Source organism: Eleutherodactylus coqui, chromosome 8, assembly GCF_035609145.1.
Source record: "Eleutherodactylus coqui strain aEleCoq1 chromosome 8, aEleCoq1.hap1, whole genome shotgun sequence".
Taxonomy (NCBI): domain Eukaryota; kingdom Metazoa; phylum Chordata; class Amphibia; order Anura; family Eleutherodactylidae; genus Eleutherodactylus; species Eleutherodactylus coqui.
This window is the reverse complement of record NC_089844.1, coordinates 88,698,365-88,723,815: the sequence shown is the minus strand read 5'-3', so window position 1 is coordinate 88,723,815 and position 25,451 is coordinate 88,698,365. Positions and strand designations below refer to the sequence as shown.

The 25,451-nt window shown below is 41.9% G+C and overlaps 1 protein-coding gene across 1 annotated transcript; it reads right to left on the bottom strand.

Moving 5' to 3' along the window:
• Positions 1-1,394: 1,394 nt before the first annotated feature.
• Positions 1,395-23,877, bottom strand: CYTIP (cytohesin 1 interacting protein). The gene is made up of 9 exons (XM_066577422.1): positions 23,755-23,877; positions 21,869-22,085; positions 17,408-17,463; positions 13,318-13,372; positions 11,393-11,489; positions 8,814-8,907; positions 6,680-6,746; positions 4,773-4,839; positions 1,395-2,713 (listed from the first exon to the last, which is right to left on the bottom strand). Exons 2-9 carry the CDS (start codon positions 22,040-22,042, stop codon positions 2,238-2,240), a joined length of 1,086 nt encoding a protein of 361 aa, XP_066433519.1. The 5' UTR covers positions 22,043-22,085; positions 23,755-23,877; the 3' UTR covers positions 1,395-2,237.
• Between the last annotated feature and the right edge of the window lie 1,574 nt (positions 23,878-25,451).

Sequence of the window (25,451 nt, the reverse complement as noted above, 5' to 3'; positions counted from 1 at the left end):
ATACGCGGTTTGGATAAAACATTTTTTGTGGGTGGCAGCCATTATTTGTAAAAATGCAACGGATGAAAAAATAATAGGAGATAGGATAACTCGTAGGGGAAAAAAATATTTTTCCATACACTAGTTGTTACCTACAGTTTAAAAAGTTGCACGAGGTTTCAGGCTGCAATTTTCATTCATTTTCAAATCCCCTGATATGCAGTTTGCAGTCTGTTTCTAGTTTCCGATTTTTCTCATGTCGCTCCCAGTAATGCATAGTAGATGTAATGTCTGTGTATCCAGGATGTTGCTGCCTTCACTGGCTCTCATGTATTAGCATAGCTTCATTCCTGGACTGCTCTACCCTTCTATAGACCACGAGGTATCTATTCTCTCTTACGCTGACCGAAGGTGATGCTGAGGGCAAAAACACATGGAGCATGCACTAATACGCTCCCTGCTATGGAGCGCATAAACTGTGTCCTTAATTTTTTTTGGACTATCAAAACTGCGCCATTTTTTTTTTAAACAAAAAGATAAGAAATGCCCTTTCTTTTTTGTACATAGTTGTAACGCGTGAGAATCCTGATAGTGAAAACGGAACCATTAAAATCAATGGTTTTGTATCGTCCCGTTATGCGGGCAAGATTTTCACGGTTACATAAGGGTACTAAATCACACCCATCTGTTAAAGCCCTGAGGCTTTTCCTTTCCTCTACCTGCAGAGCGCCAGTGAATTCTCTCCTCTCTCCCTACACTGATAGTCTGTATGATTCCCTTTCTCTCCTCCTCTGCATTCTTCACTTGCTACCCTCTAATCTGCTGAGTACAACCTTCTGCTCCCTGCTTTCTGAAAGGCGGTGTCACACGTGCGTATGCGCAATATGCTGGTGGCAGCACAGTATATTTGCGCATGAACAAAGTTTAAAGGGCCGCGTAATCAACCTATTGCATGCATGGTAGCGCATAGTACTGTAATATTTACACGTGCAGGGCCAGTTCACCCCCTTTCTGTGGAATTGATTGTCTATTAAAGCCTGATGAGGTCCAGGTGTCTTCTTTTCCTGCATTTTGCTCAGTTTTTCACCCTTGCCCTTGCGTATTTCCACACCTCCCATAGACTTCTATGGGCCCATTGCTGCGCAAAACAGAGCAGGTTCTTTTTTTTGTGCACAAAATGCGCTTATGAGAATGAACCCATTAAAATCAATGGATTCTATTCGCTGTGTTTAGCGCAAGCAGATTTTGTGTGCACAGAAATGTGCCCAAACACGCTGCTGAGAGAAGAGAGCAGATACAGCCAGGAAATGTGTCCCATCAGCTCTACGTAAGAAGCAGCAAGACAACCAGTTATGTGAAAGAGTTACACAGACTCTACAACAAGAAAACAATTGAGAGTGAAGACTATTTACAAAGTCGCTTAACTTTGCATTTAATAAGCTGATGAACAAGAAAAAAATATTTTGGTGCAAATCTGATTAATAACTGGGAAATTAGATGGCATGACTTTTCCCAACTGCTTCCCCTTATTCTCTGTTCACACAGTGTTAAGCCAACTGAGATGGGCTGCTTGCTAGGGGAGCAATGCCTCAGAGCTGCAGCTTTCGAAATGGGAATCACATCCCTAGTTAACACTTTGTTTCAGATGATTCAAGTTTTTATCTCCGGGTCAAACTGAGCTAAGGGCCAAGAAGCAGCAAGGAGATGGCAATACTCAAGTTTACAAAATCCAGGAGTCCTCGTTAAGTCAGTCACATATATGTCAAATTGTGTCTCAGTGGGAGATCACTCAAGTAAGTCATTTCAGATTAAACATGTTACAAAGTCAGTATAACCTTACTGTGGTCAATTCCCTGAGTGCTTTCTGAGAGTTCCTTCCACTTTTACATTAGTAGTCCATGACTCTCACATCAGGTCTCTGGTCAGAAAAGGTAAGTAAGCTTTATCCTTAGGGGAAGCACCTAGTGTGGACACTTATAAGGCCATGCAAGCTCCTCTAGGAAATGTATGCAAATGGAAAGATGTAAAATGCTTCTACAGCGCCACCTTTTAGAAGACAGCATTCCTCCAAGTCAATATCACACCTTTTAACACGCCTTGTAACAATGACTGGGAATATAAGCCAAAGCCAGAGTCCTCTCCAGAAGGAAAAGTTAAACCATGCACATCATGTTTCCCCAAGGTACTATACATATATATGTACAGCACATTTTGTAACATCTTGTTGTAATGCTGATGATATCTATGTGTAGCTACATTTACAGTTGGGATTCTTCTTCTTCTACTGATCTGTGCAAACCAGGAATAAATTTCAGGAAGTTCTTTCGGACACTTCCTCTTCTACCTTTACGTGGCAATGTCCCAAAAAAATTTGTTAGACTTATGGAGTCCCAGTTTGGTGACATTGGTTCACTTTCACTGCTTGTCATACTAATGCTTCGATGACGAGATAGTGAAGACCTCAGTGAAGAAAGTCCATTGAACTTATACATAAAGTCTTCTTCTGTACTAGACTGACGACTAAAACAAGCTTCTGTTCCAGAGTCTTCATCAAGCTCGGACATTGATTCAAGTCCATCTTCACTATTTAGAATAAAAGAGCTCAATTGGCTTTTACTACTGCTTGAGCTTGAAAGTCTATGTTTATTTAAGAAGGAACCAGGTGAAGGATTCCCGAAGATCTTGGAATGAATGGAGTCCAGTTCTTCCCGCATTTTGCTCTCACTAATAGTCCCTGGAGACAGAAAGAAAATATTACCCAAGAGATTTCAGTGAGCAAACAGAAAGAAGGTAGCAGGCCGCCATTGAAATCAATGTATGTCTATAGCTTTCTATATGTGACTTGTAATGTCTCATTATACCTGAAGAGGAACGTGTCACATGATTTTACAGTTCTGCTGATGGATTCACAGAGCAACAATTCAGAACCACTACACAAAAAGTATGTATCTTGATAGATTCACTATCAGAACCTGCATGAACCTATAGAAATACACTATACTTTGTTGTTTTCTATCTTCTTATGTGTCTAACTCTCAGGATCACCATCAAAAATATCTAGACCATCTTCATCTTGTGCCCTATTGTGTGCAGATGGAGAGCGAGCGCTTGCGTAAAACTATTGTGCATTTTTTTGGTATTTTGACCCACTATGTTTGAAACAAATGAAAAACATATAATCTTTATGCAGTCTCCTTAAGGGGCACTAACTTTTCAGACAACTTATGCTCATCCAGTAGCCCATGTGTGCCATCAATCTTGTAATGTACTTAGAATGTTTTTGTTTTACCACTGTAAGTGGCTTCCGCTAAGGGTCTCCCATCCAACTCCTCTGCAGTCCACTGTCTGTGGTTAGGTACTGAGCTTCCGTAGCAACAGGGGAGCTAAGACATTTGCTTAGCTGTGGGCTAGGTGCTTTCTGCACAGACTGCTCCCTGCACTCACAGGCTGGCAGATCTGCAGACAGAGTATCTGACAATCTCCTCAATCTCTGTCTCTCTTGCTGTTACAGCAGTTGTGTGTACATTATTTTGGGATTACTAACCATTTGGCCAGAATGACTTTGAATGCCCATCTCCTACAATCATCCTGGGAAAGAAGAGGGGTGGGCATTCAGATATTACCTCCATTCTGATTGGACTAGAGACTAAGCAATGCAGCATGGCAAGTGAGGGAAAGGAAGAACAGGGTAGTAAACTACTGGCAGAATGGTAGGCTTGCTACATGCCCCCTATAGGAAAGAGGATTGGAAACAGCGAAGCAACAGAATACAATCATTGAGGCCTATATAATTACACTTTTGTGTAATGAATAAAAGGCACCATACTAGGAACCAGGTTTTCTAATAGTTACCTATTAGAGCACTTCATAGCTCTTATGCAATGACAGATACATGCAAATTGGTTGTCAGGTGAGTGAAAGCCCACAAGTGCATTTTTCCTAGATCCCTGACAGCAGTACCATCCATATTGCCCTAATTTAGCAACTGCCCAGGCCCTTTACTTTCAAGGAGACCCGAAAAGCTGGCCCCCCACAAGGTATCTGAGAGTGAAGCATGAGAAGATTCACTGCATTTGACCACAAGATACTTCACCATTAACCACCTAATTGTCTTTGACCACCAAGAACTTTGCCAACAACCCCTTCACTATTCAGGTATTGAGTAGTGTTATTAATCTGACACTGTACGGATTTCTTATGAAGCCATTATATGGTAGTATTATTTAGATACTGAATAGACATATTACTTAGCATTATATAGCATTTTGGTAGTACACTTTGAGGTAAAATGTACATGTATCTGTTTTTTATGTATATTTTAAATTATGAGAAGAACTGTCTAAAAATTGCAATTGTGGACCCTAATTTACTTGCTGCCCCGAGCCCCATTATTTATAAAACTGTCCCTGGCCTAGATGGTGGCCCTGGTTACTACTATAGTGACATCTGTGTCTACTAGGCTTTGTTCACAAGGGTAAGGCGCTGCTACATGGAAGCAGGAACACCCACAGGGCATACTATGTATAGCCTAGTTGCGAACAACCAGGCGTGTTGTTTCACAGTTTCCTTTCATTTTAATAATGGACACAGTCTGGGAGGAAGCAACTAGAAAATTGATGTTTTGCACAAATAACCGGAAAAGTGTTAAAAATCTAATTATTTTGAGTTCCAGACTTGTTTATGCTGATTCAAAACAACATTAAAAAAGCAAAGAAATATATGTAACAAAATAGAAAAAAAAAACAGCAAAACTAAAAGAAAAAAAATAAAAGTAAGAATAAGACAATATTTACCATGAAGCAGCTGATGTTCTTTTTTTAACATACTTTGTAATTCCTTCCATTTTGATCGAAAATCTCCCTGTAAATATTAAGAAATGATACCTCTTAGGGCTTATTTGCGCACTCGTATTTTCAGTCCATATTACGCATGAATTTTTTTACAGAAGCAATATAAACCCAATTGATTTGCATTAGGTTATTCATGTCCTACTTTGTTCCATGTTTAGGGACCAAAATCCCCATTGAAGTCTATGGGATCACATAAAAATGCAGCAAATACACAGTTGCATACCTATTTACTGCCTTTTTAGGAGACAGTGGTTTAAAAAATAGTGACATTAATTGGACTTTTTTTTTTTTAATGCAGTGGATACATGTGCAAAAAAGATGCAGAAGTATCAAATATCCATATATGTACTTAAAAAACGCTGCACATTTCACAAACTGAAGTACACATAGGCCCGTGTGAATGAGCCCTTAGATTCAGAAGGTTCAAGAAATATAAAGATACACAAACAAAGCTTCGAAGGACGATGAAGAGCGGATCTAACGACTGAGGCTGCAGCACAGGAAACCAGCAATCTGCAGTCGTGCATGGAAAGTACCTCACTAAGCAAAACTGGAGACAGTTTTTGCAAAATACAAGCGATAGGCTTCACCACAGTCTGGTGCACTATGGAAGGCAGTTGTTGGCCAATGTGCAGATTACTGACTTTTTTTTTGCTCACAGTCTCAAAATGATCTGCAAGCCATAATACACAGAGATATGTCTAGATACAATGTTTCCCTTTAGGAATACTGGCATACAATGCTACTAAGAAAAGTTATCTACATGCAACTGGGGTGCAAGTCAGCTGTTTTTGATCTGTCTGTTTCAGAACTGCTATATAAATTCCATTGTTATATATGTGTAATTCCTGTATTAGAACATTATACGCTGATGTGCCAAAAGTCATAGGACAGGAACTAATATGTAGGAACCCTTCTAGGCCAGCAAAGTGCAGCAACTTGGCATGGCATTGATTGCACAAGTGGATGGACGACATTTGGAGGGATATTGAGCCATGCCATCTGGATAACCACCCACAGCTCTATGGCAAATGTAGGTGCCGGATATCAGTGGTGAATGGACCTTTCCACCACATTCCATAAATGCTCAATTGGGCTCATGCCAGTTGAATGCGCAGGCCACACCATTTGTAGGAAGTCTCCAGAATGCTTCTCAAACCAATTCTAGGAAACATGGAGCCAATGGCATTGTGCATTATCCTGCCGGAATATCACATCATTATGGGGTACATGAAATCCATCAGGGGATACAAATGGTCACCAAGCAGTGAAATGTAGTGGACACCGGTCAATGATATGTTTAGGTGGACCAATGGACCCAAACCATGTCATGAGAACGCAACCCACACCAGTATAGAACCACCACCAGCCTGAGTAGTGCCTTGTTGACAGCTGGGGTTCATGGCTTCATGGAGTCTGCACCACGCATGAACCCTACCATCAGCTTGAAATAACTAGTAGGTGATTCATCGGACCACACCACATGTTGTCATTCCTCTACGGTCCAGTTAGCAACCTCACGAGCCCAGGTGAGACAGTGTATCTGGTGTTGTGGTGGTCTTCTGATGTCAGCAGGGAGACCGAAGCAGGCAGTGGAGGATGAACAGGGAGAGGCAAGTATCAGCTGTTTTGTTATTTTACACTATGAAGGACCCCCTAGTCTGCCCTTCCATAGCTTGGACAACCCCTTTAAGAATACCAGAAGTTAAGCTTTGAATCCTGCAACCTCTATAAAACATCGCAACAGATCTTCTTGGAAACTTCTAAAAGTGTTGCAATATAACTTATGCTTTGTTACTACTTTTACCAAGTGCATTTGTGTTTTATGTACGATAGATACTGCCACATACCTTTAAAATGAGCAGTTTAGCTTGAAGTTCTGCTTGTCTAATTCTTGTGCTATATTCTGTCTCAATTCTGTAAGAAAAGAAATACTGCAAGTGAGTGACCTCATGAGCAAGCACAACAGGCACTACAATTTCCCTTATAACCAACATCTTTTAGCAATATGCAGCTGCTCAGCTCCCATGGCCTCGGCTTCTGGGTGTATTGCCAGACAGAAGTCAAGCCAGAATTGCAGCCGATCAGAGGCCGCGGCATCATCATCCCAAACTCCTGGCATCAGGATGTGAGCACGGATGCCAGGAGTTTGGACGTTAATGCTAGGGCCTCTGATTGGCTGCAATGCTCACCTGACTTCTGCCTGGCCATACAGCCGGAAGTTCAGCTGCATAGCGAGGAATCGACAGCCTGTTTTTTTTGGGGGGGGGTGGGGGGGGGGTTAGATCTGGCGCAGCTGCTTGAAAATATTTTGGGGCAGTGATAAAACCTATTTAATCTTGTTGGAAACTCCAAAACCCAATTTTGTTTGTAAGTCCTTTTTAATACAATTGCTTGTATATAACATCCTGTAAATACAATGCAAGTGTGAGAAAACAAAACTTTTTTTTATCCAAAGGCAGGGGGATAAGGAAACACAATTTTAAACATGGTCTACTCTTCAGTGTTTTCAAGACGACACGCCATAGATATACAAAAGGGAGATCTTGCGAGGGAGTGGGATCTAGGGTATGGGTGTACTTTGTATAAAAGGGGAATATGACATAGAAAGAGTAAATGTATGCTCACATGTACAAAAAAAATTCTGTGACTATTCCATGCATTGAAATAGTGTTCTAAGACAAATGGCTGCGGCAGGAGCCTCTCCCATCTTCCCTATCTACAGTAGAGCACTAAGACTTAGGGGGTGGGATTAGAGAAGAGGCAGCCCTCATCTAGCCCCCCTCCTCAGTTTAGTAGTAGATTATGTCCTCTGTAGGGAACATGCAAAAAGTCCTAGGGAATGACAAACAATGAGGGCAAGATTATCTCTTCATTACTTTGTCATTCATTTCTAAGGGCTGTTTTACACACATCAATTGTTCAAAAAATCATTTTTTGTTCTCCATGGAGAACAATGCAGCCATGTGCACAGCTGGGCGTGTGATTAATCATATGCTGGGCTCTGCAAACAGCTCCTGGAGGTCCTTTTACATGCAAATTAAGATGATAAAGTGTTAATGGCAATTAGTGGTCATTAACACTTTATGCAAAAAGATCACTTAAACTTTCAATCATTTGAAAGATTATCTTTGCGTGTCAATGGCCCTATACAAAAATCATTATTTGCTCATTGTACAGTGAATGACTAAACAAGTGAACTAACCAAATCTAAATGATTTATCTGCCTATAGAAACTGTTCAAACAAGCAAACGCTGTCATTGTTCACTTGTCTACTCGTGTGAAAGATTTATTGCTCTGTGTAAAAAGAGCCTTAGTTTAGGTGACAATTTAAGGTAGAGACTGGGGTTCGTTTCTCCCAATTCCCTGCTATAGGTGTAATTTGAAGCTCTTGGGACCAAATACGTAATCTGTACTTGGGACAACAATCACCAGGTTGTCAATTTGTAGCACTGGTAACCTCTTATGTGGCAGAGGGGCTACTCAGCTCCATCAGGGACCAGAAGTTAGGTGCCACTGCAAATTTTGCATTTGACCCTTCATTTGGCTATGCTAATTATACGTGGGTCAGAGGGTGCATATTTATCTTGCTACAATGGTGGATGAAGTGGTGAGATCCAGGCTCCTCCAGCAAATATTAATACAGTGATACCTTGGGTTGAGTGCCTCAGCTTACAAACTTTTTGACTTGAGAGCAAGCTCTAGCCCAAAATTTTTGATCTGATTTAGGAACAAAAACTTGGGTTAAGAGCCTTGCTCTCAATGTGGCTGCCGCTGCTGCCCGTGGTCCCATTGAAAGCAATGGCCTGCCAGCAACTCCTGCAGTGATTTTTGGGTTGAATTTCAGAAGGAAATTAGCCTACTCCTCACCATTTTGAACTTCTGTTCTGATTCATCATTCAGTGAGTACAATAACACCTTTATTACTATGTCCATCCTATAGATAGAATCACATCAGGCACTATCAGTTTAATATCACTTACCTGAGAAAGTTTCCAGAAGTTTGGATGAGTTCCACTGTCTGCTGATGACTGAATCCTTCTAAGTTGACTCCATTAATATTAGTGAGCATGTCGCCTAAAAATACCAGAAAATGTTTTTCTTGAGAATATTTTTTAACATAGTATAGTAAGGGGTATTCCGGGACTTTCACAGTTGGTGACTTATCAGGAACGGTCAACAATAGTTGATCGGCGGAGGTTCACCAGCTGTCAGTGCAGATAATGCTGCCTGTATTGCAATCGCTTGGGTTGGTATTGCATTGAATTCAGTGAGATCTGTGCCTGCGGTACCAACCTGGGCTGCTGCAGTGTTGACAACACCATCTGAGTCCAGCGCTTTCTCTACTGACAGCAGCCCATCCAACAGCTCACCTTTTGGGATCTCAAGTGGTTGAACCCTGCCGATCCCCTACTAGTGACCTATCCTGATGATAGGTTATTAATAGTAAAAGTCCTGGCCAACCCATTCAATGGATAGGTAATCAATATTTGAGTTCCTGGTCTGTATGGAGGGGAACCTGGAGCCGATCCCACTCCATACAATGCGGGTGCCGGCTGTTCCTCACAGCTGCCACCTGCAGACAACAGCCACAATCAGCAATAATGTTGATCGTGGTTACTCTGTAAATTTAAACTCCGCATTTAAATCTCTCGATCGGTTTTGCAGAGTCCCAAATAGCTTCCCTGTGATGTAATCTAGAGGTGCTGTTCGGTTGCGATGGCAGCCTAGGTCCTTCTGTAGGATTATGATTGCCTATCAAGAAATGCCCGCAGCATGGCTAAGTAGACTGTCAGATTGCGTTATAATGTAATACTACAGTATTGCATTATACTGCAGGAGTTAAGAGACTATCACAAGTTCAACTCCTCTATGGTGACTAAAAAAAATATTAAACTTACTTTAAAAAAGTTTTACTAATCATTAGGGGAAAAAAAGGTATTAAAGATTCTAAAGAGACCCTTTTCCTATATTTATAATAAATATTTTTAATTTTAAAATAGCACATTTGGTATCGGTGCACCCTTAAAAGTCTGATCAATCAAGGGAATGCATTATTTATCCCTCACGGCAAATGTTTTTTGTAAAAAAAAATAAACAACTCCAGAATTGCGTTTTTATGGTCACCCAAGAAAAAATGTAATAAAAAGAAATCCACAAGTCATATGTGCTCCGATATGTGCTCTAACCTGATTTTCAGAGGGGGAGGGATTAAATATAAGCCCTCCCCCAAAAATTAGCCTTAGCTACACTAGATTTAAAAAAAACAGCAATACTCACCTAGCTGGCGGCATCTGGGTCCCTCGCGCCAGCCTCCAGAGCTGCGGCGGGCTGCAGTGTAATCCTCCACGCTGACTGCATTCTCTTTCTGGTAACAGGGCTTTGAATATTCCGCCTCCAGCAAGCGAATGCTGTGATTGGATCACAAAGCACCACTGGCTCAGCCAATCAGAGCTGGTGCTCGATCATTCACAGCCATTCAGTGAATTACATCACCAAATGGCTGGGATTCGTTCATCAAGCACCGACTCTCATTGGCTAAGCTAGTGGAGCTCGTTATCCAATCACAATACTCGCTTGCTGGAGTCGGGGTGTTCAAAGCCTTGTTCGTTACCAGGAAGAGAATGCTGTCAGCACGGAGGACATGGCAGCCTGCCGCAGCACCAGAGACCAGTGGAGGCACCGAGAGGCCTTCAGCTAGGTGAGTATAGGACACCCGCCGAAAACAAGACACTATGCCTCTTTTGGGGCAAAAATTAATATAGGACAGTGTCTTATTTTCAGGGAAACACAGTATATCAACGTAAAGTAAAAAAAGCTATGGCTGTCAGAAGATGAGAAATAATTTTATGCCCTAACAAAGATGTTTTATTTTTTTTTAATTACTACCGCAAAAAAAACTCTATAAATGGTATCGCCGTAATCATACTAAGTCATTGAATTAAGTTATCATGTCATTTTTATTGCAGTGTGTACATCATAAAAACAAGACCCCTTCCCCAAGATTGGCAAATTTTGTTTCTTTCCCCACTTCACTCCACTTAGAAACTTTTTCTAAGTACATTGTATGATACAATAAATAGCACCATTGAGAATACAACTTGCCCGGCAAAAAACAAGCCCGGAGACAACTACGTCGATAGACGAATTATTCTTTGAAAGTGGGGAAGAGAAACCGAAAACTGAAAAACGGCGCATCCTTAAGGGGTTAATTTCGAGGGGAAAAAAATATTTAGCTGAAGATGACTACCACCAGCTTCTATACTGCCATGTTCTGACATAGTCTACAAAGAAGCTTGCAGTGAAACATTGGTGCTTAATGTCTCATTTGACTTCATTGTCCGACTCGCTAGCTAAATGTGAAGCATATTGCATTAGCATTAGTTTGCAACATCTTTACTTCTCCAGTTTTAGAAAAACTAAAGCTCCTCACATGCATCTACTGGAGGCTGGTAATACATGCTAGGAATGTTACATAGGTACCACAAGTCCTATTGCTACTTGGTTTCAGTGAATGGTCAGTTTTACATGATTGCCATGGGAGAAAGGAGAATTCACTGACCAGTTTTCAATCCAGCATTCTTAGATGGGCTGCCCTCATGTACTTTGTGCACATATGTCCTCATATCTATCCCATGTGCATGCTGTAGCTTGTATGTCTAGAAAAATAGATATTGCGTTAGGAATTGAATAATGAAAAAAGTTGGGAATTGAATCTGAATATTTAGAGTAGTTACTTTATAAGATGGTTTATATTCAGTTCAGAAGCTTGAATATGTTTGTTAAAGGGGTCTTCTGAGTGTAAAAAAATTGCCAGTGGGAAGATAACGGGTCAAAAGAAACAAAAAACCTGTACTCGCCTTTCTGATGCTGCCCCTCCTGCAGGGGGAAGGGGGGCCCTGATAATCTAATCCTGGAAGAGAATACAGTGATCAAGTGCCATTCATCGCTCATGTGACCTCTCAGCCAATCATTGGCCTCAGAGCAGAGGCGTAACTTGAAGCTTCTGGGCCCCAATGCAAAACCTGTAACAGGGCCCCCTAACTATATTGCTTATTACATAGTACTGGGCTCCCTATATGGAGAAGAGAGGCCATATGGGCCCCCTAAGACTCCTGGGCCCAGGTGCAGCTGCATACCCTATAACCGTGATGGCAATCCTATAATGCATGTCAGCACTGACACGCGGCCGCTGTCAGACGTTCACCCCATTAGTGGTAAATACCGGCAGAGGGCACAGCTCCCCTGCCGGTATTCACTAAGCAGCGCTGATCCCGGCGCACACCGTGACATCATTGTGCAGCCGGGATCCTCCTCCTCCCCCCCCCCTCCTCCCCCCCCCCCCTGACGTCTCCTACTACTTGGTTCCGCGAGAGCGTCCGGGGGAGGAGGCGTCCGGCAGCACACTGACTTCACAGTGTGTGCCGGAGATCATCACTGCTAGTGGCGCACCGGGCGGTAGTGGAGCAGAGCTTCCACGAGGTGGAGGGGTGAGTATGTGGGTCTTGGGGGGCACTCACTGCTGGGGCCGCTGTGGGGGAGACTGTCACTGCTGGGGGTCGGTGTGGGGGCACTGTCACTGCTGGGGGGCCCACTATCACTGCTGGGGGGCCCACTATCACTGCTGGGGGGCCCAATGTCACTGCTGGGGGGCCCCATTGTCACTGCTGGTGGGCCACTGTGGGTCCGCTGTCACTGCTGGGGGCTGCTGTCACTGATGGGGGCCGCTGTCACTGATGGGGGCCGCTGTCACTGATGGGGGCTTCTATGGGGGGCCGCGTCACTGCTGGGGGCCGCTGTGGGGGGCCGCGTCACTTCTGGGAGCTTATCATAGCTGAGATAAGTAAGAGGGAGGCTGGGAAAGGCGAGGGCCTGTGCTATGGGTGTTTTGGGTTTATTAAATGCAGTAATATATTACAATTATACATTTTTGTTATTTAAACTATAAATATCGCAAATTTATGTTTTTTTCTTGAAGTGACACACCACCTGAGTTATGCTTGTTTATTTGGCAAATTTTGACATACCGAGCTCAAAAGGTTGCCCATTACTGTCCTATAGTTCCACCCATGCCTCAGAGAGTATCCATGTATGAATGGCATGTGACCGCTGAGGCCAGTGATTGACTGAGCAATCACGTGGGTTTTTTTTAATGGCAATTGACCACTGTAACCTGTCCTGGAATTTTACTGATGGTGACCAGAGCAGTCCACTGCACTAAAAGGACCATCATAAAAGTCAATATAGGGTTTTTGTTTCTTTGAACCCATTATTTTCCCAATGATAAACGTTTTTCAGACTTGGAAAACATCACTAAAAGCTGGGAACACAACGTCACCATTGGCAGAAGTTACACCAAGCACAGAAATTGGCTATTTACATAGCTACTGCAGTTCTTATAGTATGTCTATACATACTGTAAAATACTACAACCCTTATACTTATGTTCTACTAATGTGTATGTAGATTACATGTACAAAGATTTACCTGAATTTCAAACCCAAATGGTTCAGCGTCCTGCTTTATAATAACCACTATTCTCCTGAAACACAAAATACATCATATGCCTAAATTGTCGATAACTTTTTAAACTTGTACTTACATGATAGCTAATCTGATAACTAGCAAAACTGACATTTACTTTTTTTTAAATCTAGGATGATGTTTTTTTTGCTGAAAAATCCCTCCAAAATGTTGTCCACTAGTAGGTCTCCCTTCCTCCTAACTTGCTGTTAGGATGGCAGACAAAGAGTGGAGGAAGGAAATGAGTCATCCTGGCCATTGAAGTATATGAGAAGCAGAGGGGGGAGAAGGGATGTGGAGGAGGAGTAGAGAAGCAGAGATTCTCACAGACATGCTGTTAAAGCTGATGATTAGTGGTTTACTGCTATTTATTCACATCTTCACTACTCAGCACTGCTGTACAATGTCCTACATGACATGACTCTTTGTGTTGTCTCACAGACATGCTGTTAAAGCTGATGATGTGAATAAATAGCAGTAAACCACTAATCATCAGCTTTAACAGCATGTCTGTGAGACAACACAAAGAGTCATGTCATGTAGGACATTGTACAGCAGTGCTGAGTAGTGAAGATGTGAATAAATAGCAGTAAACCACTAATCTTCACTACTCAGCACTGCTGTACAATGTCCTACATGACATGACTCTTTGTGTTGGTTTAGAGAGCAGAATCTTTGTTCTCTGCACAATCTATAGAACACAGCACAGCAGCTGGCTCTATTCACCACTTCTGAAAGAACTAAGAATCAGATCTACAGCCTGCAGAGGGTAATATGCAGGATGAGTCATATATTGCCAGATAGTGTTGTTCCTCATCTAAAAAGAAAAACATTTAGTATCATGTTAACCAGTAGAACAAATGGTTATTGATTTCAGTAAGAGAAACAAAATAATCTTGTAGAAATGATACCTTTTAATAGCTAACAAAAACAAATGAATTCTACATCCATGGATGCTCGGATGGGACCACTGCGAAGGGGACCCTCACTGATGGAATCTCAGGATGGGTAGAGGGTGTCCTTAAACCACAGGAAACCTACTGAACAAATCCATAGGTCCCCATCCCAATGGCGCCGTCCTAGCCACAATGGATGTGAAATCCTTATATTCCAACATCCCTCACAAAGATGGAAAGATGGACTAACCACTTGCCAAGTGTACCTTGAGATTAACGAAATTGCTTCTGAATCTGTGCTACAACTCATAAAATGCATCCTAATGCATCCATGTCTTTTACTTTGTGTGTGTATACCTCTTCATACCGTGCACATCTCCAGCCCCTTTACCTTCTGTATCACGCCATTAGCTGTAGTATGTAAGTTCGTTGGAGCAGGACCCTCCCCCCTACTGTCTCCATCAACTGATTACTATGTAACCGTGGTTCTGTAATTTTTGTGTTTGTTTTTGTCTTTCTGTATTCCCCCTGTCTATGTAAGCGCTGTGGAATAAGTTAGCGCTATACAGATAAAGATTATTATATTCACTGCTTCTCAAATTGTATTATATGTCTGATGAAAAAGCCTAAGTAGCGTTAAAAGCTCGCTGTAACGTCAGTTCTAAAATGTATCATATCTGCAAGCTTATTTCGCTTCTTTTAGGCCGACTGCACACGAACGGATTGGATTCCGGCTGCAGGATTCCACAGCGGAATCCACTCCTATGCTCGGCAAGTGACCCACATACCTGTCAGTGCAGACGGCCTTCTGTACTGCGGATGTTCAGGCCTGCGCACATGCGCAGTACAGATTCTCCTGCGCTGTCGCTAGGCGATGATGCGGATCCCACAACTCTTCTGCAATGCCCATTGCAGAAAGACCGCTGGACGGATGGCTTCCATTGACTACAATTCGAAGCTGTCCATGCATAGCCCGCACTAAAATAGAACATGCTGTGGTTTTCCCCCCGTGAGCAGAAAATCACAATTGATTTCCACTGGTGGGCAGGAAAAAGCACTTTTGCATAGCATGGAAATGGCAGGTATTTGCTGCGGGATGCGGAAGGCGTGGATGCCGGCCCTGGATTCCGCAATGCAAATCTGGCCGTGTTCAGGCGGCCTCAAGCTACTAACACACTTTTAGTTTGTGCAAATTGCGCCCAAGGAGTTTGGGCGCAACTCACATTGAATGATACACGGACTGCCTTTATTTACACTCTAATAAGCTCTTGAGTAGCTAATTAGCTAGTTAAGAGCTTATGGAAAGTGAACGCTCAAAACTGTCACTCAAACTTCTATTTGAACGAATTTTAAACGATCATCTTGCCGTGTAAATGCACACAATGATTATCGCTCAAAAGATTGCCTTTGAGCGAATTTTGAGCGATAACCGTTGTGTCTAAATGGGCCTATACTGTACTATAGAGAGACTCTACTAGACAGCCAATCAGTGCAAACACTTTATCTACACAGGTGTTATACCAGTGAAATGCCCATGGGGATTGACTAGATCTCCCACTAAAGTGCACCGGCTCCAAATTCGGGCTGACTGTGACATTCTGTGTTGGATCTGGTTTCAAGTTAAATTGCCTGGGAAAGACCATCATATGTGGAAAATATTGGACCTGAAGACCCCGTACCTTGAGGGATCACTATATTCACTATCCTGACCTCAATGCATCACTCCCTGTTGTCACTTTGCCATTGCACTACTTGTTCAAACTACATGGTTGCACAGCCTCACTCAATACAACTTGTTTTACTACATCCCAAGGATGGTCTGTGAAGTTTATATCTGGAACTTGAAATCATTGTAGCAACATAAACATCTGAAGTGATCTTTCTAGGACTGCACTTAGAGGGTACTCATTACAGTTTTAACCCTGATGGCAACTATGTTTAGGAAGCCTGTGTGGTTTAGGGATTGGCCATTTAATAGCAGTACCTCCATACTATTATACAATCTCAAGGATGTGCATACCAAAAATGTTGTGCATGCAGCTGCTATGGGGTCTGTAAAATATTAATCTCAGCTCAAGCTATCGCTATGATGCTTTCCAAGACTCTTCCTATCCACAATCAACATATTTGGGGACCATATTGTACTTTTCCCCTTCAAGAGAATGTTTTGATTAGGGAGGGCTACAAAGTTGGGAAATTTAGATTGGATGCCTGGACCAGTAACAGCTTATGCTTTATATATGCCTCTGCACAATCACCACCAGCTTCAGATGTTGACACCAAAGCAGTAACATAGCGGGAGGTTCATAAAAGTTGTTATGGCAATTTTGGGGGTAAAAAAGTTTCAAATCTTTGCACAAGTGGAGATTTTCACAAATATTTGTGACTTTTGTGCATGGTCTTAGACACTTCCGTTTTTAAAAAAAGGAGGTTTCATGTCAAGAATGGGCGTACCCATGCGGGATTAGCACATTTATGCATAATGTATGCCATTCACTGACATAAATTATACAAGAAATGTATGCCTGGTCAGACCTGGCATACATTTCAGTGCAGACACACATGGGTGCCAATCTCACACCTAATATATGAGTTGTACGCCTCTTAGTGTATTTGGCATATCCTGCAGCAGGGGAAATCCTATTAAGATGGCATTCAAAATGCCAGTCTTAATAAATTTCCCCCACAGTCTATTCTGATGAATTGAGAAGCACCAGAAACGTTGTAGAAAATTCATTTTCAGGTTTAACTGCCAGAATGACATGAACAAGTTTTACTTTTACTATGCTTTCGTCAATGGTTCATTGATTTTGTATCAGAGATTAGAAACATGGGGAATTCCATCAGCTTTTACTCTGAAACTGTCTCTTAATTTCCTGACAGCTCTTCTACAGCCAAGTAGTGAGACAGTCACTTTATGAATTGTCCCATAAAAGCATCAAAAACACTATCATCATAGAGATTTACTAGATGATATGTATTCAATCATCATGAATAACCTAGAAAAGGCATAGATCTACATATTCATCTTCTAAACTTGACTTTATTGTCAACGTTTTGGCATCAGAAACACCTTTATCAGTCCTATGTGAAATCACCATCAACCTGTAATAACGTAGCCTTCTCTTATTGGACTTTGTATACTCTTTTACACCAACCTGTTTGGTTCTGATCCAGTTGAGTCAATCAGAGAATTTGATCTTGACTTGGTAAGCTGTGAAGAAGGGAAATTTTATCATTTGTACTATTTTGATTGTTGATTTTTCTTGGCTTCTAAAGGCAGACGCTGTAGACAGACTTCTAAACAGAAGGCGCATACATTCAACAAAAATGTAATTAGATGTAAAATCAGAGAATCGTAAACTGTTTTTATAATACTGAGCTCCTCAGGTGACTGTCACATCAATACTGGTGCATCTTGTCTCCACCAGAAGTATGGGTGGAGACATGGCTGTAGCCGGGTTGAGATGCAGGGGACAGTTATGTGACGCCCACAGGTGCTGATTGGCAGAGTACCCGCTGTCCTCTCTGGAACCTGTCTTCTGCTGTCAATGTGCTATTCAACTCCCATCTCCCCTGCCGAGGACGCTGCAACTTTCCCAGCTGGGCTCCCCTCTCTATAAGGCCAGCCAGTGTCGGTGTTGTGTTCCGTTCCCACCTCTCCTTCCGACCCCGCTGTCTGTCCCATGTGACGTGTGGACCCTGACGTCACAGTCTCTGTAATATGTGTCAGCGCTGGCGGTCATGCTGTGACTGGTCCCGGCACCAGTCACACTGTGACTGGTCCCGGCATCGTGGCACTCTCAACCCCACTGTCACTATTGTCCCCAGGCGCACTCCCAACCACGCTGCTGATTGCGCGCCACTGTCTTCGGCTGCACTGCTGTCACATTTCCCCCTCCACCGCTTAAGGCTCCATGCAGTCTTTGGCTGCTGCTGTGATGCATATTAATCTTACAGCTCCATCCCCCTGTGGTCTCAGGCGCTGTCATCTGCAGCGTGTCCACCTCCCCACTGCTGTCTTCTGGCACTGGTCATGAAGGTAGCCAATCGGCAGCTGTGGGCGTTTCCATGTCTCCACCCATAGTTCCGGTGGAGACAAGATGCACCAGTACCTGTCATATCTTTACAGCTCTTACAGTTAAGAAGACTTTTAACCTCTGAAGACTAAGTCTTTTTCAACGGGACAAGGAATTGCTACTTTGTTTTAAACACATTATGTGTCATGTTAAAGTTTGCTACATCTGCACCTCTATACATTTTTCAGGCCTCTCTGTCTTTTCTCAAGACCAAATTAGGGTTATTATTTTAATCTTCCTTCATAAATGAAGAACAATTGAAAATGGTTTAAACTCCAGCGTCGAGGGTTCCACAGTAAGTGTATTATTACACAGGCCAACTATCAGATGAAAAATTGATAAAACGGGTAATTTTAAGCAATAGTTGTCACATGCAAACATAGGACCCAACAGGGCACTGAGCGAGAAATTAAATTGCTTATTAGATGCTAGTCTCTTTGTTTCAGTTCACTGAAAAAAAGTACTAGTGAGCAACTTCTCGCTCAGTGTAAACAGGCAGTCCTTCATCTTTGAACTACCTGTTCACAGTGAATGGAGGCAGCTGGAAGAGATCCCTGGGGTGCTCTGCCTCCATTCACTGAACAGCTATTACTCCTGTGTGAGAGCATAGGAGCAATAGTCATTAGGACAACTGTCACACACATAATGTAACCCTAAGAGATTAAACATATTCTGTCTGGGGAACTTTAAAAGAAACAGTTGATGGCCTCAAAGAAAACTTGGATTTCTTGATAGAAAACATATAAATATATAGAATCTATATTGATCCAGCCTGATAAACATGTATGATCAGCAAAGAATCTTTCCTTTTTAGGACAGATTGGCTCATGTACTATTGGGGCTTTTGACTTTTTATGAAAAAAATGGCAACATTCAAATAAAAATCGACAACGAGGCCACAGGGTGTGGGCAAGACTTCATCTTCCTTTGCCAGAGATAAAACGTAGGACAGCATTGGGGTAAAGCATGATACTAAACATGGACAAAATCTAGAAAAGTAGGGATATCGGCATAGTAACTAAACGCAGGATAGTGCAAACCACCGTTTTCCCCATAGGCATGTAAGGATGTGAAACCTGCTGCGTATGCCCTGGGCGGCGGAAGTAACAAACAGAGAAGTCCTGAATCTTATAAGACCTGATATATCCCTGGAGGGCAAGTTGACCGGACTCAGACTCACGTATTTTGGCAATGTAATGTGAGCAGAGTCGCGACAGATCAGTGGCAAAAGAACACCTGACCACCAAAGAACACAATGACTGATACCGTCAGAGCTGATACTGGCATGGATATCACACAACTGACAGAATCAGTGCAAAACAGAAAAACAAGTAGGGAGCTCGCCTTTAGGGTCACCGAGGGTCGTGAACGACTAAACAGCTAACAACAACATGGATTAATAGGTGGGACTAAGATCTCAGATCCCCTTGCACTCCCTCCATTGTTTTATCCACCAATGTCCTCTTCCATCCGTTGGTTGAAGTTAACAACCTATGACTGTTTTCAGCCATACTTGGTAAATGTCATACATGTCTTAGATCCTAGTGATGATAATTATAAACTGCAGAAACGCTGCACAGTAATCTCTTGCACTATGTGTTGCTGATATGTGAACTCTTGACCGATAGCTATCATTCTCATACAGAATCTGAAGCAGCTGCTTCATTCGTCATGATTCTTTCCTTCCAAGACTTGATTGCTCATGCTGCCACATACAATTGAAAATTCCAAGTACAGTCAGGTAACTTAAGAAGCAGTATCTTGAGGTACAAATCTTCGCACATATGCACTGGAACAAGGGGCTGACAACTAAACCAAAAGTCTTGGGGTTGATATCTTCAGGTGGTCTGATATCATAGGTGGCAACACGAGTCCGAGAGGAAGTAAACAAACTTCATTAAAGGGATTATCCAGTTGTAAACTATTGATAGTCTATTTTCAGGATAGGTCCTTAATAGTAGCTCGGTGGGGGGTCTGTAACCAGGGACCCCCGCAATTAGCTGTTTGCAGGGCAAATGCGCTTGTGCATTAAGCTGATTTCTGCAGGAAGAAGACACCTTTGTTCCCACTGTAGTGGCCAAGCTTGGTATTGCAGGCATTGAATGATTGAAAACTTTTCTGCAATACCAAGCCTGGCCACTGCAGATTGGAACAGTGCTGTCTGCTTCCTGTATAAACCAGCTAAGTGTACCAGCCCAGAAACAGGTGATCTGCTGAGATCCCACATGTCGGACCCCCACCGATCTACTATTGATGATCTATCCTAAGGATTGGAGATCAATAGCTTACAACTAGACAACCCCTGTAATGCTGTTTCTTAAAGGGAGTCTGTCAGCTCTTGTAAGCCCCACAAGCTAAACTTATGGGTTTAATAAGAGCTGACTGGATGAATCCAGTGATGTGAGTCTTATACTCACTCTCCTTGCCATTCCCAAGCTGTACGCCATCAAAGTCCCCACTGAATGCACTACTCATGCGTGTGCATCGAATGAGAAGACTATATAGTGTGTGTGTGTAATTAGGCTGCCAGGTGCATTCAGCGGGGGAATGGTAGGCAAAGTAAGTATATAAGGCCGCATGTCCACGGGCAGCTCAGATTCCGCATGCTGGAGCCTGCAGCGGAATCCGACCCTGCCCACGGCCGAGGACGGTATTTACTTGTCCTGGTCTTCACTGCAGATGAGATTTTCTTAAAATCTCCTGCTTTCCTGCAGAATCCGCGGCCCATCCACAATTGAATTGTGGACGGGCCGCAGATCGGACGGCTTCCATTGACCTCCACAATTCAAATTTGCCTGTGGACATTGAGCCTAAGACTCACATCATAAGATTCAGCATGTCAGCTTCTATGAGACCATAGGTTTAGCTTATGGGGCTCATAAGAGTTGATAGGGTCTCTTTAAGGGAGTTGTCTATTTTAGAAAGTTAATGTAAAAAAATAAATATATATTTATATATTTTTTCTTTTAAGGGAACTCTGTCAGCTCCTATGAACACAAACATGTAAAAGTCATATAGAATAAATTATTAGCAGTTCCTACTTTTGACCATGACCTTCATGTAATTTGAGCCCTATTGGGCATCTACCCTATCTCACATTCAACAATATTTCAATAAAATTAGCTAGTTAAATTATAATCCATTAGTTGACATATTGGTTGTTGCCAGTTATCAGCAAAAAAACATATATAAGTCAGAATTTTGTCAAACATCCTGTCAAACAAAAAAAACCTCAAATCCTTATTGGTGACTTTCTGGCATTGAGTAGAAATTCTCTATAAATCACCAACAAAGTTAACAAGTGACAATTCTATTAGGTGATAACACCTTTATTGTAATCAGTCTTACTTATTTTACTAATTTGTGCTCTATAGCATCAGAAAATGCACCAAATGAAGTCTGAGTTCTTTATAATGTAAGCAGTTCCCCAATATATTCACAGTTCCATATATCCTCTTCCCTTCGCTTATACAACGTAGCCCATTAAGTTTTAGTCACTGTTCAAAAAGTTGTGTCATACAGTACATTGAATTGACCTACCTGCTTGTGGCTCCGTGGCAATGTTGCAAAGGCCCCTACCAAACAAGGGCTTCCTCTACCGCCATCCAAGCCATTACTCCAAAATGCCTTTGAATACCCTCCAAAATTGCTAAGAACAAGGTTTTCCAGCTGAGATCCACACGTGTCCCGTGTCCTGAGCCTCATTGTAGACATGATGATGGACTATAAGCCAATTCCCTTTACAGAAATTTCATATCTGCTTAGACAAGAGAAAATACATTGCCTGCTGTAAATGAGAACGGAAATATAGTGCTTGTGGTTTCCTATGTAAAGCTTGTAAATCTTTTGTGATACCAAGGCATTATGTGTCTCGGTTAACCCTTGCACAACAAGTTCTTCTTACACCTAACGACTGAGGAACATTGACAAAAAATGTGCATACAGGAAGATTGCAAAAGAAATTTTAGAAACTCATTACAAAAATTGCCCGGCACTCATTAAAAATAAAATTTTGTTTGGTTCCACATTACAAAAACATTCGTTAATGAGATTCCTCCAAAATTGTTTCCAGAAAATCAGATTGAGAGCTCCACTGTGGACAAGGACTGATGTAATTAATTGTTTTGTGCAGTAACTTTTTGACATCCCGCCTAAGGGTTCAGGGAGTGGGAGTGGGAGGGGGAAGGGGGTTAAAAAGTAACTGTTTCCAATGCCCTTTTTAATATGTGTATATAAAATAGGATTAAAGGAATTGTATACTTTTCTTGTTTTCTGTCATGCCACTTAGCCTAGTGACACACAAGTGCATTCCAGCTGCATTTATTTGTCCATATTATGGATGAGTTTTCCTGTCTGGCCATGGGTCTCCTAACCTGAACTCCAAGCTTCACAGATTCAGACCACTTCAGCTATGATCAGTCCCTCCCTCTTTTATTGCTATTTGTTGACAGGGCCATGAATCCTTTAAATTAAGTTTGCTGAGCTACAGAAATACACAAGCCAAAGGTCACATGAGAAGAAAGGGTCAAGTTTCATAGCTAATGTCAGGAGTCCATTTTGTTCTGAGAGGCTCAAGGGCCCAGCCAATGTTAATTTCATACAAAGGTATTATATGTGGTATTAGAACCCATTGTTTCTCTAGTCTAATAGATGACTGGTTGCTATGTTGCTATATTAAGTTTCACTGGGGCACAAAAAAGTTCATTAGTAGTAAATCGCTCCTCACAGTATAGACAGTACTGAAACAAAATTTATTGCTATAGTTAAAAAATAAAGCTTGGGACACGAAATAGATACCATGTCAACCCCATATTGCATAGTTGACTAGAAAAGATAATTGAGGAGGTAACATGAATACATGGAAAAACATGCAATACAGAAACAAAAATGTAAGAATAAGGAAGTAGGTAGGGTCCACCTTAAAACAGCAAGAAATTCTCAGGTAGTCACATATGAGCCTGGCATGCTCTGTGGCCTGCAGGTATGGGCAAGAAATTCCAAGTATTCACATATGAGCCCGGGATGCTCTGTGACCTGCAGGTATGGGGCAAGAAATTCCCAGGTAGTCACATATGAGCACGGGATGCCCTGTGGCCTACGGGTATGGGAGTTCCTTGCTGGTTTAAGGGGGGACCCTACCTACTTCCTTATTCATACATTTTTATTTCTGTGTTGCATGTTTGTCCAGGTCTTCACATTACCTGCTCATTTATCATCTTTTCTAGTCGTCGACTATCAAATACGGAGTAAACATGGTATCTATTTGTGTCCAAAGCCCTATTTTTTACCTATATCAAAAAATATTAGTTTTAATACTGTCTATACTGTAAAAGGCTATGTTGCTACATAAGTCTAAGCTTAGGTTGCTATGTTAATTGATTTTAGCTATTTTAGTGTTGTTCTTTGCTTCCTCTTTTCTCTCTTACCTTACCCAGCTGATACGTAGGACGTTCTTCCTTTTTCTTCTAGTCACAGATGTGCCTTTTGCTCTTCCTCTGCACATTCACACAATTTCTCACCGTCCTGCTTAAAGAATCAGCATGTTAATTTGTCCTTCGATGGAGACATCAGATACAGCTGCTAAGCTATGCCGGTTTAATGACAAGTCATTTATCAGGTCTGGACAGAAGAATTCAGGGGTGGGTCTGCCCTGTCACAGAATTATTGAAATTCACAAAAATGAGACTATACAGTAAATTATCCATTTACAAGGACATAACTACTACCGATATATAATAATAATAATCTTTATTTGTATAGCGCCAACATATTCCGCAGCGCTTACATAGACAGGGGATACAGAAAGACAAAAGTACAAACATTACAGAACCACGGTTACATAGTAATCAATTGATGGAAACAATAGGGGTGAGGGTCCTGCTCCAACGAGCTTACAAACTACAAGTAATGGGGTGATACAGAGGGTAAAGGGGCTGGAGATGTGCACAGTATGGCGAGGTGGAGAGTGAGGGATGTTATACACATAGACAATGGTCAGACATTTAGCCGTGTGACGGCAGAAGCAGTATGACTGCAGGAGTAAAGATCAGCACAAAGCCATCAGATTCAAGCATAAGTATGCTGAGAGTGATCTGGGCTCTTGAACATGGTCATAAGCCCCTTACCAACCTCCATGGCCATTATACACTTAGCCTGGGTTAATAAATTACATTGGGTTAAATCAATTACATTTTTTAAAAACTTCCATGTCCTACACTAAGCTTATGGGCTTATAGAATAGGGGCTATCGAGTCTCAGAATGTGAATTTTATACTCGCCTGCCTCTCCGTTCCCTTGCTGTCCACTCCCAAAGTCGGTGCTAGATCCACCGAATGGACTTGTCCTCATTACATGTGCACATACACAATGAAGAGGAGTCCTGTCTTAGCACCAAGTGGTGGTTTTACAACCAGACATCGAGGAAATGTGGAGGCAAGTGAGTATGAAAGTTACACCCACAGACTCGAAGCCCCCTGTTCTATGAGCCCATAGCCTTAGTTTCTGGGCCTCATGGGACGTGACAGGCTCCATTTAAGGAGAACTCACTTGCATGTGTTTTTTGCACTACGGCATAATTCTGGCCATGGGCACTCGAATTTAGACCTAGTGCAGAATGGTCAGTTTGCCCCTGGGTTCAACCAATTAGTGTCATGCTGTGTTGATCCTAAAGAAGAAATATTCTTCCATATCACAGCTACACACACACACACACACACACACACACAGAAAAAACAACTTTAAGTATTGTTCATTTGATGGTGATTGTTTTGGTAGTCTTCTACAATGGATTTTAGGAGTCCTGTCTTCTCTAGATCTATTAAAAGACCCCCAACTCTTGTTTTTTTTTAACCACAACATTCAGTAATTTTTTTGAATGATGTCTTTTCCATGCTTTTTTTAAATCATACAATGCCATGATACATATTTTTCATATATAGGTAACAATTATTAGTTCCATTAGTAATTATTCAGTGGGATTGTCCAACCAATTTAAAACGTATTTAACAAAAAGCTTCAATTGGTATAAATTAATAAAATTAGTCATGCTGACCTTAATGATCACCCAGTGCTAATGTTCTGACTCCTTCTGAGTCCTCTGACTATCTCTACCCCCTGGTGCCTG